The sequence below is a fragment of the Oncorhynchus nerka genome, linkage group LG25 (assembly GCF_034236695.1).
Source record: "Oncorhynchus nerka isolate Pitt River linkage group LG25, Oner_Uvic_2.0, whole genome shotgun sequence".
Taxonomy (NCBI): Eukaryota; Metazoa; Chordata; class Actinopteri; order Salmoniformes; family Salmonidae; genus Oncorhynchus; species Oncorhynchus nerka.
Window position 1 is genome coordinate 10,002,890 of NC_088420.1, and position 15,109 is coordinate 10,017,998.

The window sequence follows — 15,109 nt, forward strand, 5'->3', positions numbered from 1 at the left end:
CCAGGGGAGCCTAGTAAAACATTCTCAGAACCTTTAAACCCCAGGGAAGCCTAGTAAAACATTCTCAGAACCTTTAAACCCCAGGGAAGCCTAGTAAAACATTCTCAGAACCTTTAAACCCCCAGGGAAACATAGTAAAACATTCTCAGAACCTTTAAACCCCCCAGGGGAGCCTAGTAAAATATTCTCAGAACCTTTAAACCCCAGGGAAGCCTAGTAAAACATTCTCAGAACCTTTAAACCCCCAGGGGAGCCTAGTAAAACATTCTCAGAACCTTTAAACCCCAGGGAAGCCTAGTAAAACATTCTCAGAACCTTTAAACCCCAGGGAAGCCTAGTAAAACATTCTCAGAACCTTTAAACCCTAGGGGAGCCTAGTAAAACATTCTCAGAACCTTTAAACCCCCAGGAGAGCCTAGTAAAACATTCTCAGAACCTTTAAACCCCCAGGGAAACATAGTAAAACATTCTCAGAACCTTTAAACCCCCAGGGAAGCATAGTAAAACATTCTCAGAACCTTTAAACCCCCAGGGAAACATAGTAAAACATTCTCAGAACCTTTAAACCCCCAGGGAAACATAGTAAAACATTATCAGAACCTTTAATCCCCAGGGAAGCCTAGTAAAACATTCTCAGAACCTTTAAACCCCAGGGAAACATAGTAAAACATTCTCAGAACCTTTAAACCCCCAGGGAAACATAGTAAAACATTCTCAGACTCTTTAAACCCCCAGGGAAGCATAGTAAAACATTCTCAGAACCGTTAAACCCCCAGGGAAACATAGTAAAACATTATCAGAACCTTTAAACCCCCAGGGAAACATAGTAAAACATTCTCAGACTCTTTAAACCCCCAGGGAAACATAGTAAAACATTCTCAGAACCTTTAAACACCCAGGGAAACATAGTAAAACATTCTCAGAACCTTTAAACCCCCAGGGAAGCATAGTAAAACATTCTCAGAACCTCGCTGCAATCTAAAACATTAAGGTTCCCAGAACAGGAAAAATGTATACTTCTTGTTCTCAGAACCTTTCAATAAGGTTGAGTTTTACCGGTCAGGAAACGTATGGCTTTGTTCCCAGAACCTATGGGAAACAAAAAATGTACATTCCCACAACTTCCAAGGAAACAAATGTGATAGCTGGGCCAGGACTATCAGTTGAAATAGAAACCTAACAGCACACTTAAGTTTCACTTTCCTTTCGCATTCCTGTTGAAGGCAACATTTTTAAGAAAGCTATTTGCATAACTGCCAGGTCATTCTTAGCTACAGTATAAGTGTGTGTGAAGAAGAAGGATATAACAACAAGTCAAAGGGTTTGGCTACTTCACCAAAAGAGCAATGACTAACCAAGAATGGATTAGGATTTTTCAATCAAAGGTCAAAAATCTGAAGAGGAATAAGAGAGACCGCTGGCGTATCGAGTTTGATGATTCCATTAAGGCAGACAATGTGCAATTTGGCTGGCATCAGTACATCAGTGGGGCATTTGGAAGGTAGGAGTCCTTTGATATTGTTGCCCTGTGTGTGTTACCTGTTAGGTGCTAACATAGACAACCAAAAACAGGTAATTGTGTGTATCTGATAAATCAAATACATTAGACTGATAGTTGACATTGAAGTTTTAATCTAAAGGGTAAATGCTGTAAAATGTTTTAAACTATAGTAGATAGATATATTTAAACTGTATGCTGAACAAAAATATAAAAGCAACAATTTCAACGATTTTACGGAGTTACAGTTCATATGAGGAAATCAGTCAATTGGGTGCATGGCTGCACCCCTGCCCAGTCATGTGAAATCCATAGATTAGGGCTGATTAGTCAATCAGAATGAGTTTTTCCCCACAAAAGGGCTTTATTACAGACAGAAATAAGCCTCAGCACCCCCCCTCAGACGATCCGGCAGGTGAAGAAGCCGGATGTGGAGGTCCTGGGCTGGCGTCCTGGGCTGGCTTGATTACACACGGTCTGCGGTTGTGAGGCCGGTTGCAAGTATTGCCAAATTCTCTAAAACGATGTTGGGGACGGCTTATGGTAGAGAAATTAAATGAGCTTTGGCAACATCTCTGGTGGACATTCCTGCAGTCAGCATTCCAAATTGCATGCTCCCTCAAAACTTAAGACATCTGTGGCATTGTGTTGTGTGACAAAACTGCACATTTTAGAGTGGTCTTTTATTGTCCCCAGCGCAAAGTGCACCTGTGTAATGATCATGCTCTTTAATCAGCTTATCGATATGCCACACCTGTCAGGTTGATGGATTATCTTGGCAAAGGAGAAATGCTCACCAACAGGGATGTAGACAAATTTGTGCACAAAATTTGAGAGACATAAACTTGTGCGTATGGAAAAGTTTGGGGATATTTTACTTCAGCTCATGGAACAAGGGACCAACACTACATATTTTTGTTCAGTATATTGTTCAGTATATTTCTCTAGCTTTCATGTAGCCCTCTCAAAAAGTATGTTTGAATGCAATTATTTGTAATTCAACACCAGGTAAAGACTGAATTATTTGTAATTCAACACCAGGTAAAGACTGTGCCTGGGGTTGAATTACAAAGAATACTTGCGCAAAGTATAACACAAGTTGATTACAACAGCACCGTAATGGATTTCAACAATTGCTCTGTTAAAAGCTGCTTGTGTCTGAAACCCACTTTCCCTTTTTTCTCCAATTTCCAAATGAAGGTTCAAGTGCTCCAAGTGTAACAGAAGTTGGTCCTCTGGCCGGGTGAATGTGGTGTTTCACATGCATCTATCGTCAGGGCAGGGAATGGTGAAAGTGCGATGTTTGCGTCAGGAATGCAGGCAATGTGACGGCGCTCTTATGGAGGAGGCCAGTTTCGATGAGGAGAAACTCGAAGTCCTACTGGAGAAACTGATGGAGAAGATTCGTGTCAAGTGCTACCGCGAGAACCTGGGCAAGAGAAACAGACGTGATTTCGATGACGAAGACGATGAAGGTCCCCCCCATGAGAGTGCCCATTGCGAAGCCTGCAGTATGGGCCTTTGCACAAAGCGTTTTAAAGCCCGGTAGAATATGGTAGAAATAGACTGGTATACACCCTAATACACTTTTTATAATATTTCTCTTTGTTTACTTGTCTATATCTAGTGGTCATTGGGTACACCCTAATGTCTGATTGCTAAAGCTATTTGTTGATTAAATAAATGCAGTGAGACACTGGTGGAACTGGTGGAAGATAGGTGTGGCTGCACAGGGCACAACGAAAGTGGAATAAGAGCCTCAGCAACGTGAGATTAGAGAGGTAGAGAAGGTTCCTCAGCTATGTGAGGTTAGAGAAGTAGAGAAGGTTCCTCTACTATGTGAGATTAGAGAAGTAGAGAAGGTTACTCAGCTATGTGGGGTTAGAGAGGTAGAGAAGGTTCCTCTACTATGTGGGATTAGAGAAGTAGAGAATGTTCCTCTACTATGTGGGGTTAGAGAGGTAGAGAAGGTTCCTCTACTATGTGATATTAGAGAGGTAGAGAAGGTTCCTCAGCTATGTGAGGTTAAAGAAGTAGAGAAGGTTCCTCAGCTATGTGGGGTTAGAGAAGTAGAGAAGGTTCCTCAGCTATGTGGGGTTAGAGAGGTAGAGAAGGTTCCTCAGCTATGTGGGGTTAGAGAAGTAGAGAAGGTTCCTCAGCTATGTGGGGTTAGAGAGGTAGAGAAGGTTCCTCATCTATGTGGGGTTAGAGAAGTCGAGAAGGTTACTCAGCTATGTGAGGTTAGAGAGGTAGAGAAGGTTCCTCAGCTATGTGGGGTTAGAGAGGTAGAGAAGGTTCCTCAGCTATGTGGGGTTAGAGAAGTAGAGAAGGTTACTCAGCTATGTGAGGTTAGAGAGGTAGAGAAGGTTCCTCAGCTATGTGGGGTTAGAGAGGTAGAGAAGGTTCCTCAGCTATGTGGGGTTAGAGAAGTAGAGAAGGTTACTCAGCTATGTGGGGTTAGAGAAGTAGAGAAGGTTCCTCTACTTGTGATTCCTTTGAAGAGGAAATGGATTGCCTTTATTTTGCAGCTGTTCCAGTGTGTGTACAAACAATGTGTCACGTCCTGACCTTAGTTCCTTTTCTATGTCTCTATTTTGGTTTGGTCAGGGCGTGAGTTGGGGTGGGCATTCTATGTGTTTTTTCTATGTTTTTTATTTCTATGTTTCGGCCTAGTATGGTTCCCAATCAGAGGCAGCTGTCAATCGTTGTCTCTGATTGAGAACCATACTTAGGTAGCCTTTTCCCACCTGTGTTTTGTGGGTAATTATTTTTTCCGTGTTTGTGTTGGTGTGCACCTCGGTTGTGTCACGGTCTTTTTCTTCTTCTTTTTCTGTTTACCTGTTTGTTTCTTGGTTGTTTCGGTTTCACTTTCATTAAAAGACGTGGAACTACATGCACGCTGCGCCTTGGTCGATTTATGACAGGGAGTTTGACGATAGCGAGAGTGACACAAAGCTTTATTACTGTCATTGAATTATTCTGCTGGTACACCAACAATACTGTTGGGTCTGTGTATTTCCTGTCTTACTCCACAGTGTGTCTATTTGTAACTGTAATCCAATCTAATGAAGGCGAAACAAGTTTTATTGCACAAGACATTTGTTGATGATGTGGTGTGATATTAGGCGTGAACCACTACAACACTACACGACACAGCATGTCACTCTTTTGTATTCTTACGTGGATGTTTATTACCCATAACCAAAATAAACACACCACATATCCTCTTCCTCTTTCATGATGATGACTTAGCCTTTATGGTAACGGTGACAGGCCTGCACTGGCCACAACACCCCCAAATAAACACAATACAAATAAAATGGCTTTATGAACGAATGTATTATTGGCAGCGTGATGATAAAGTTAAAAAGGATTAACTGTATTTTAGCCATGTTTCCTCCATACAGGTTTAGCTACTCCTAACGACAATTATTTGAATGTTCATCTTAACACGATGCTAATGTTTACAGAGACAGTATTGATTGCAAACATCTACAGTTGAAGTCGGAAGTTTACACACACCTTAGCCAAATACATTTAAACTCAGTTGTTCACAATTCCTGACATTTAATCCTAGTAAACATTCCCTGTTTTAGGTCAGTTAGGATCACCATTTTATTTTAAGAATGTGAAATGTCAGAATAATTACTAGAGAGAATGATTTATTACAGATTTTATTTCCTTCGTCACATTCCCAGTGGGTCAGAAGTTTACATACACTCAAATAGTATTTGGGAGCATTGCCTTTAAATAGTTTAACTTGGGTCAAACGTTTCTGGTAGCCTTCCACAAGCTTCCCACAATAAGTAGGGTGAATTTTGGCCCATAATTATTGGAATGTTCATCTTAACACGAGGCTGATGTTTACAGACACATTAGTACTTGATTGCAGATATCTACGAATAAAGAGGTCTCCTTAATTAAGTCATGAACTAATTCCAGGACTCATATTATCGCCAGTCTATAATTAAATTATCAGCCTCTATGTTGTATCAGACACGAGATAGAGAATAAACATTACCATTTCATAACATTTCAGAAGTTATATAACAAATGATTTGGGTGGGAGAGCTGAATGGGGGGACATTGGGACACCTGTTCCTTTGTGTGCTGAGGTGAACCCACAGCTCATTTCCATAGCCCAGTACATGTATTGTCTCCAGAGCTGTGGTACACTATCGTCCGATGCCCACTGGTTGCACTTGTTGCGTAGGTTGGTACACCACAGTTCTGAGGTGAAATGTCCCCTAGGTACAGGTCTAGGATCAGCTTCCCCTCCCCCAATCCTAACCTTAACCATTAGTGTGGAAAATGATACACTTGACCCAGGATCAGCTTCTATGGGCAACTTCACCCTCCACCACAGCCATTTACTGTGGCTCACGCCTGTTTTGTATCCAACCCCCTGCAGGTAAAGTAGCTCTGTACCACAAGAGTTCACCTGCTCTACTGACCACCTCATTTGCCCCAAGGTTTATGGATCTCACTCATGGTCTTCTCTGTTGCTAGGCATATTTCTACCACATTTCTACAACACTTTAGTTTGATTGCACAATCAAGAATATCATTGAATCCTCGTGTCACTTCTAACGTATCAGAGATCTTTGTTGTAGGAGAACGGTGTTCAAACTTGAAAATAGTCTGGAGCTGTAAGATTTTCTGTGGATTCTCCAACAGCAACTTATGATATGACATGACAATACATCAACATAAGTGTTTAACTATGCAAATGAGTCTGTATATATACAATTTGTTCCAGCTGGTGAAGAGGTGCCATCGATGGGTGTTAGGAAACAAAGCTTTGCTCTGAACAGTTCTTCAGCCATATGATCGAAACGGTCAACAACTTGCTGCTTAATGGCAGCCAAGGATTTTTCCAAAATGGAGGTAAATATCTTTCATTCTAATGCCTTTCGTTACATTGGGGGATTTACGTTACTTAAGTTGTGTGTCTGTGTGTTGTGCTTCAATGCATTACTGTAATTGGTCGAAACATTTGATCGGTGTCGGTGTAATGAGAGAGGTGCATTTCAATTAAGGTAAATTAAGGTTTGAATTCATAAAGTAATTCATGGTGTTATACAAATTGTGTTAATTATCAAACATACACTAAACAATGGACCGTATCTCTAAAACACAGTTTGACCTTTGAACCTAACAGTGATTTTTTAAAATGACTATTTCAGTCTCAACGATGGTGGGTCAGTTCCCACCAGGTTCTGTTCATCATCTGCTGCATCATGGTACAGGGTAGGTACAGTTTGGACACGGGAAAAGAAAAAGTCAACTAATTTAAGTAAACTTAAAATATTATATTTGAGTAATAGTTTGTTTTCATTTATTCTTTAGTTTTATGTTCACTTGTTGATATTACTTGGGGTAGCTGATACCTTAACGATGAAGTTCATAACATAATGTATTTGTGGGTTTGCAGTCAATTCATTTCACTATCATATGAAAAAGTACCAAGGTCTTCATCATTCAAACAAGATTCTAATAATGATATCTACAATACGCAAGAACCCCAAAATTAAAGACTTTTTACAAAATGCAAGAACACCATTAGTTGGTGAAATGAAAGACTTTCACTGAAGATGTTCTTATATTTGACCTCATTTATCAGATTCTCATATCCAGGGCAACATACAGTAGTGAGTGAATACATTTTCATCCTGGTCCCCTGTGGGAATTGAACCCAGAACTCTGGCATTGCAGCATCATGTTTTACCAACTGAGCCACACAGGGTCATAACAAAACCACAATATAAAGCAGCATGGTTACCATTGTTTCCCCAGCGCCATGCCTGAGATGTAAGATAGTGGTGAACTGCACCAACCCCAACACCATATCCCTTCTGGCCGCCCTGGAGAACGTCATGACATTGTACTCCATACGACCTGTCATGAACCTCTCAACCCCCACCAACATCAGCATGTACTTCACTCTCTACGGCATCCTGGGTGTGGTAAGGAGTAGTAGGACAGCATGGTATCCCTTTCAACTAGTTCACCTCAGGAGACATACCATTAAATCCATCAATGTATTTGACATGTGCTATATAGTTCTGAATGTTCCTCCACATCCTGTTTTGTAGACTTATGTAAAATGTGGCTTTATTGCCATTACTTTGTAGGAAAACTAATTCTCTTTTCAGGAAGAAAAAGCACAACTGTTGAACACCTACATTTGGCTGGTGAAGGTCAGTATTGTATTGTATTATTTTTGCAAATATATGTACACAGTGTATGGGAGTCATTTTTGCACTTTGGTTTCTGATTCTCCTACAGCACGTTACTTCGTGTTACATATGTGTTAGGGCACACAACATCCATTCACCAATATGTACTGAATAGCAATAGTAATATATATATTTGGTTAAAACTAAAAGATATATTTTATCTTTGACTGTCGAACAATCCTAAACATCATATTATCATTTATAATGCTCCTTACAGACTTCTTACAAACATATTGTATTGTTGCTAACTTGTTGTTTTAGGAATGGGAGAATGAATTTTTCAGCTGGGACCCAGTCCAATGCGGCTCTGCCAATATTTCTCTCCCCAGGGAAAGGTTCTGGTCACCAGATGTGGTAATCAATGAATTGTGAGTTAAACATCTCTATAGTCTCTATATAGATACAATATACATCTTTTTTTGATGGAACATTGAATTTGGTCTTACTGCTATTAGCCCATAGAAACACATTGAATAACAGACATAATACATGGAAAAACAAAAGTCAAAAATGTTTGATAAGGAAGTTTTGTTTTAAAGTGTCTGTCGTATATCTGAGAGCTATAAGAAAGATCAGGACATGTATCATTTTTTTGACCAATATCTAAACTATTTTTTTTGGCACGAAAACTACTTCAATATACACTGAACAAAAATATAAATGTGACATGCAACAATTTCAACGATTTTACGGAGTTACAGTTCAAAGGAGGAAATCAGTCAATTGAAATAATTTCATTCGACCCTAATCTATGTATTTCACATGATTGAGAATACAGATATGCATCTATTTGTTACAGATACCTTTAAAAAAACATAACAAATGGGCCTCACAATGGGCCTAAGGATGGGCCCTGCGGTACTTTCGTGCATTCAAATTGACAATTGATCAAATTGTGTTCGTTGTCCGTAACTTATGCCTGCGCATACCATAACCCCACTGTCACCAAACATCTGTTCACAATGTTCACAATGTTGGCGTATTTCACATGATTGGGAATACAGATATGCATCTATTTGTTACAGATACCTTTAAAAAAAATGGGCCTAGGATTTCGTTGTGGTATTTTTGTGCATTGAAATTGACAATTGATCAAATGCAATTATGTTCGTTGTCCGTAGCATATGCCTGAGCATACCATAACCCCACCGCCTCCATGGGGAACTCTGTTTACAATGTTCATGATGTTGACAACAGCAAACCGCACGCCCAAACAACGTCATACACATGGTCTGTGGTTGTGAGGCCGGTTGGACGTACTGCCAAATTCTCTAAAATGACACACTCCCTCAAAACTTTTCCCCAGCATAAGGTGCACCTGCGTAATGATCATGCTCCTCAATCAGCTTCTTGATATGCCACACCTGTCAGGTGGATGCATTACCTTGTCAAAGGACAAATGCTCACTAACAGGGATGTAAACGAATTTGTGCAAGCTGACGTCAAGGCAAAGGGTGGCTACTTTGAAGAATCTCAAATATAAATAATATATACAATGTTTTTGGTTACTACATGATTCCCATCTGTATTATTTCATAGTTTTATTGTCTTCACTATTATTTTACAATGTAGAAAATAGTGAAAATATAGAAAAAAACATGGATTGAGTAGGTGTGTCCAAACGTTTGAGTGGCACTGCATGTACTTCCATAATTGATTTTAACTGCTACCGTGCTCCCTTCAGATGAGTCTTTTAACTGCTACCGTGCTCCCTTCAGATGAGTCTTTTAACTGCTACCGTGCTCCCTTCAGATGAGTCTTGTGAGGCTTGTCGTTGTCAACAAACATGTATGTGTTTGTGAGTCTCACCTTTCATACACGAGGTTGGTAACTTCTTCAAACGAGTCTCATGATGTATATAGCCCTTGGTTCTCCCCAGACCTGACTGCCCTTAACCAACACAAAAACATCCTATGGCGTTCTGCATTAGCATCGAACAGCCCCCGTGATATGCAGCTGTTCAGGGAAGCTAGAAACCGTTATACACAGGCAGTTAGAAAAGCCAAGGCTAGCTTTTTCAAGCAGAAATTTGCTTCCTGCAACACTAACTCTAAAAAGTTCTGGGACACTGTAAAGTCCATGGAGAATAAGAACACCTCCTCCCAGCTGCCCACTGCACTGAAGATAGGAAACACTGTCACCACTGATAAATCCACCATAATTGAGAATTTCAATAAGCATTTTTCTACGGCTGGCCATGCTTTCCACCTGGCAACTCCTACCCCGGTCAACAGCACTGCACCCCCAACAGCAACTCGCCCAAGCCTTCCCCATTTCTCCTTCTCCCAAATCCATTCAGCTGAAGTTCTGAAAGAGCTGAAAAATCTGGACCCCTACAAATCAGCCGGGCTAGACAATCTGGACCCTTTCTTTCTAAAATTATCTGCGAAATTGTTGCCACCCCTATTACTAGCCTGTTCAACCTCTCTTTCTTGTCATCTGAGATTCCCAAAGATTGGAAAGCAGCTGCGGTCATCCCCCTCTTCAAAGGGGGACACTCTTGACCCAAACTGCTACAGACCTATATCTATCCTACCATGCCTTTCTAAGGTCTTGAAAGCCAAGTCAACAAACAGATTACCGACCATTTCGAATCTCACCATACCTTCTCTGCTATGCAATCTGGTTTCAGAGCTGGTCATGGGTGCACCTCAGCCACGCTCAAGGTCCTAAACGATATCTTAACCGCCATCGATAAGAAACATTACTGTGCAGCCGTATTCATTGATCTGGCCAAGGCTTTCGACTCTGTCAACCACCACATCCTTATCGGCAGACTCGACAGCCTTGGTTTCTCAAATGATTGCCTCGCCTGGTTCACCAACTACTTCTCTGATAGAGTTCAGTGTGTCAAATCGGAGGGTCTGCTGTCCGGACCTCTGGCAGTCTCTATGGGGGTGCCACAGGGTTCAATTCTTGGACCGACTCTCTTCTCTGTATACATCAATGATGTTGCTCTTGCTGCTGGTGAGTCTCTGATCCACCTCTACGCAGACGACACCATTCTGTATACTTCCGGCCCTTCTTTGGACACTGTGTTAACAACCCTCCAGGCAAGCTTCAATGCCATACAACTCTCCTTCCGTGGCCTCCAATTGCTCTTAAATACAAGTAAAACTAAATGCATGCTCTTCAACCGATCGCTACCTGCACCTACCCGCCTGTCCAACATCACTACTCTGGACGGCTCTGACTTAGAATACGTGGACAACTACAAATACTTAGGTGTCTGGTTAGACTGTAAACTCTCCTTCCAGACCCATATCAAACATCTCCAATCCAAAGTTAAATCTAGAATTGGCTTCCTATTTCGCAACAAAGCATCCTTCACTCATGCTGCCAAACATACCCTTGTAAAATTGACCATCCTACCAATCCTCGACTTTGGCGATGTCATTTACAAAATAGCCTCCAATACCCTACTCAACAAATTGGATGCAGTCTATCACAGTGCTATCCGTTTTGTCACCAAAGCCCCATATACTACCCACCATTGCGACCTGTACGCTCTCGTTGGCTGGCCCTCGCTTCATACTCGTCGCCAAACCCACTGGCTCCATGTCATCTACAAGACCCTGCTAGGTAAAGTCCCCCCTTATCTCAGCTCGCTGGTCACCATAGCATCTCCCACCTGTAGCACACGCTCCAGCAGGTATATCTCTCTAGTCACCACCAAAACCAATTCTTTCTTTGGCCGCCTCTCCTTCCAGTTCTCTGCTGCCAATGACTGGAACGAACTACAAAAATCTCTTAAATTGGAAACACTTATCTCCCTCACTAGCTTTAAACACCAACTGTCAGAGCATCTTACAGATTACTGCACCTGTACATAGCCCACCTATAATTTAGCCCAAACAACTACCTCTTTCCTAACTGTATTTAATTTATTTATTTATTTTGCTCCTTTGCACCCCATTATTTTTATTTCTACTTTGCACATTCTTCCATTGCAATACTACCATTCCAGTGTTTTACTTGCTATATTGTATTTACTTTGCCACCATGGCCTTTTTTGCCTTTACCTCCCTTCTCACCTAATTCGCTCACATTGTATATAGACTTGTTTTTTTTTACTGTATTATTGACTGTATGTTTGTTTTACTCCATGTGTAACTCTGTGTCGTTGTATGTGTCGAACTGCTTTGCTTTATCTTGGCCAGGTCGCAATTGTAAATGAGAACTTGTTCTCAACTTGCTTACCTGGTTAAATAAAGGTGAAATAAATAAAAATAAATAAAAAATTTTTAGTTTGTTTGGACTCAGACAGACGTTTTCGAGAAAAGACAGATTTTCGGGATGTCGAATGGTCTGACAAACACAACTGTAGCTCAGCAACCTTCCACCGCAGATGCAGAAGGCCGATGTGGTGGATTGAGAAACAGGCCATAGAAATCCATATCTTAAACAGACAGATCTTGATAGGGATGTTTGTATTATGCTAATTAGAATTGTGCTGGAGAGCAGACATCTTAGCAAACACTTTAATTCTGTCCCTTTTTATGGCACTAGTGACTGCTTCAGTCACAATGAAAAAATATAAAACATGTGATTTATATCCTGCCCATGGTTTGAAATCATCCCCCTATTTCACCCTGTTTTACAGTATGGATGAAAACAGAGCTCCCATCGTCCCTTATGTGTACATTAAGCACACTGGTATAGTGCGAGACGCCAACCCTGTCAGAGTGGTTAGCTCCTGTAACCTGGAGATCTACACCTTCCCCTTTGACGTCCAGAACTGCACCTTCACCTTCAGATCCTATATCCACCGCGGTAAGACGTCAATGCAACCATGCTTTAGGACTTACTTGAACATAAGGGTCAGACGCCAAACCCATCGCTCCTTCTCTCCCAAAAGAACATCCTGACTCTCTTGTGATCTGAAATGATAGATGTGAAACAGGGTGGCCCATCGAGTCCATTGAAGTTTTTGATAAATTACTCGGTGTCAACCAAGGGATCTGTTTGGTATTAGGCCCAAGTTTACCATCCCCTCAGTACAGATCATGTTCTGCTTCCATATAGGTTCAGCCCATTCATCCCAGTATGTCCCATTCCTTTTTCTCCCCTGCAGTGTCGGACATAAGGATTATTTTAGGGAAGAAGGTGGAGGACATCCTGAAACGCTCCATTAGCGTGATGTCCACTGAAGGGGAGTGGGAGCTGATGGACATCAAATCCAGCAAGTTCAAGTTATCAACATTTGATCAGGGAGAAAGCAACGCCTATGATGAGCTCTGCTTTTACGTAAGAACCCAAAGCACTGTAATTTCTCAGACGCCAGTAATTTAGCTCTACTAGCACTGAATATTGAGCTCTCTATATTTTTAGCGTTACTTTTGTTTCAGAGAGTACTTCCTGCTTCACACATAGGATGCTAACCCAGATAATTATGGCTTTGTCTTGTCTGATATGGGAATCGACTGCACCAAGCCAGATCACCCTTGAAGATTTTCATTCACCATTGTGTCTCTAAACTGTAGATTATCCTGAGGCGCAGAGCCACCCTCTACGTGGTGAACCTCCTGATCCCCAGCTGCTTTCTCATCACTGTGGATCTCTTCAGCTTCCTGCTGCCTCCCCAGAACGTGGACCGCTCCTCCTTCAAGATGACCCTAATTTTGGGCTACTCCGTCTTCCTGCTCATCGTAAATAACCTGCTGCCCGTTACAGGAAGCACCATTCCACTGATAAGTGAGTATGAAAACATGTGTACTGGAAACACCATATTTTTCGTAAGTCATAAATGTAGATGTTTACTTTGTGTTATTGGATTAACTGGTTAGGGTCAAGTATCATTTTGAAGTCCACTTCCTTTGTCCTCCTAAGAGTTGCTGAATATTTTCCTCTCTTCACCTCCTGCACATGCAGATGTGTTCTTCGCCATCTGCTTGACTCTGATGGTGGCCAGCCTGCTGGAGACTATTCTCATCACCAACCTCCTGGTCGGCTCCAGTAACTTCCACCCAGTGCCTGGCTGGGTCCGAGTGCTCGTCCTGCGCTTCATGGGCACCCTCGTCTGGCTGCCTCAGAAATCCAGAGAGGACAAGATCATCCTCAATCCAGTTGCAAGAGGTACCCTGTCTGATCCTCCAGGGATTTACAATTACACAGACTTTCATTCAGTTAGCAGATCCTTGTCTTGTTCAACCCAATGCAATATAGTGAAAGCCTTCAATCACAGGCCTGAACAGTAACATAAATGCAAGTATCACTCTGATAAATTTTCCCAGACACTTGACTAGTCTAAGGTCCGACCTTAGACAACCAATCATTTCTATCTTTAGGAGGTATATTCATAAGTTCGCATTTCTCCTTCCTTCCCTCTTGTCTCTAAGAAACAGATGTGAAAGTCTGCCCTCTAGTGACGGTGGAGAGACAGGTTCAAACAGGAGAACCAGGTAAGATGTGGGCAGAGGCAGGCGATCCAGCCCTGGCGGAGCTGAGGAATCTGGGCAATGAGCTCCAGTCCATCCGCCTCCAGGTGGCCCAGCATGTGGACGGGAACCAGATCTCCCAGGACTGGATGCAGGTGGGCTACATCATAGACCGGCTGCTGTTTGGCGTCTACTGCGTCTTCGTCACATTCAGCTTCATCGTCATCCTCAGCATCTGGAGTAATTCATACAAACAGTGATGTACTGGTTAAAAAAATAGGTGGTTAAACGCCATTCGCTGTGAATAAAGAAATGCTCCCGATATGTTCTTTGTATTTTTCCAAGATAGGTGGCTAAATGTTTGTGTAAAATACAAAATGTTTGGAAAGAGTGCTTACCCTCCACTACACCACTGTGTACAAGACTTAAGAGTCTCCCATGTTGTCAACTGCTGTTTAGATTTAAAAACAATTACCTTAAAATTAGCATAACTTAACAATTGTTTGTTTGATCTTCTGGCTGCATTGAGTAAGTGTGTTGACTTATATTACTATATTAGATTAAATGTATGTTTCTTTGTCAAATAAACATACTTTCACAAAAATCACTGTTTCATTACTAACAACAATTCATTGGGGTCATCTGAGACGTTTTCTGTATTGTAATGTTGATGGTGGATCAATGATGATGAAGATGAAGATCTGTCACGCAAGACACGGATCAATGACATGCAAAGTAGGGAATCATCCAATAACCACATCCTTGTTTGATTAGAGTGTCGACATACAGGAAGTTATTTTGGTGTATTTTATTAGGATCCCCATTAGCTGTTACAAAAGCAGCAGCTACTCTTCCTGGGGTCCATACAATGCTCTTAGTTTTAGAGATGTTCAGTTTCCAGTTTATTACTGGCCACCCATTCAAAATCTGACTATAACTTCTTTGTAAGGGTTTCTGTCACTTCATTAGCTGTGTTTGCTGAAACGCACATGGTT

At 41.5% G+C, this 15,109-nt stretch overlaps 2 protein-coding genes across 3 annotated transcripts; both read left to right on the forward strand.

The window, feature by feature from the left end:
- The first annotated feature begins 1,233 nt into the window (after positions 1–1,233).
- LOC115109025 (receptor-transporting protein 2-like) lies at positions 1,234–4,391 on the forward strand. Its single transcript, XM_029633570.2, has 2 exons — positions 1,234–1,501; positions 2,699–4,391. Exons 1-2 carry the CDS (start codon positions 1,347–1,349, stop codon positions 3,045–3,047), a joined length of 504 nt encoding a protein of 167 aa, XP_029489430.1. The 5' UTR covers positions 1,234–1,346; the 3' UTR covers positions 3,048–4,391.
- A 412-nt stretch (positions 4,392–4,803) lies between these two features.
- On the forward strand, positions 4,804–14,697 carry LOC135564485 (5-hydroxytryptamine receptor 3A-like). 2 transcript variants are annotated; one of them, XM_065009522.1, is made up of 10 exons: positions 4,804–6,385; positions 6,685–6,748; positions 7,295–7,464; positions 7,654–7,698; positions 7,999–8,105; positions 12,341–12,510; positions 12,812–12,984; positions 13,221–13,431; positions 13,609–13,812; positions 14,082–14,697. In XM_065009522.1, the coding sequence occupies exons 1-10, from the start codon at positions 6,356–6,358 to the stop codon at positions 14,372–14,374; spliced, it is 1,467 nt and encodes a 488-aa protein (XP_064865594.1). In that variant the 5' UTR covers positions 4,804–6,355; the 3' UTR covers positions 14,375–14,697. The 2 variants fall into 2 exon arrangements, with proteins under 2 accessions (XP_064865594.1, XP_064865593.1); XM_065009521.1 differs by having other exon boundaries at positions 4,805–6,385; positions 14,076–14,697.
- Positions 14,698–15,109: the final 412 nt, after the last annotated feature.

Bases quoted from the DNA above. Each gene is read 5' to 3' on its own strand.
- LOC115109025 (XM_029633570.2), top strand. From the start codon at position 1,347: ATGACTAACCAAGAATGGATTAGGATTTTTCAATCAAAGGTCAAAAAT. The intron at 1,502-2,698 runs GTAGGAGTCCTT...TTCCAAATGAAG, and splicing joins ATCAGTGGGGCATTTGGAAG to GTTCAAGTGCTCCAAGTGTA.
- LOC135564485 (XM_065009521.1), top strand. From the start codon at position 6,356: ATGGCAGCCAAGGATTTTTCCAAAATGGAG. The intron at 7,465-7,653 runs GTAAGGAGTAGT...TTCTCTTTTCAG, and splicing joins TCTACGGCATCCTGGGTGTG to GAAGAAAAAGCACAACTGTT. The intron at 8,106-12,340 runs GTGAGTTAAACA...CCTGTTTTACAG, and splicing joins GATGTGGTAATCAATGAATT to TATGGATGAAAACAGAGCTC.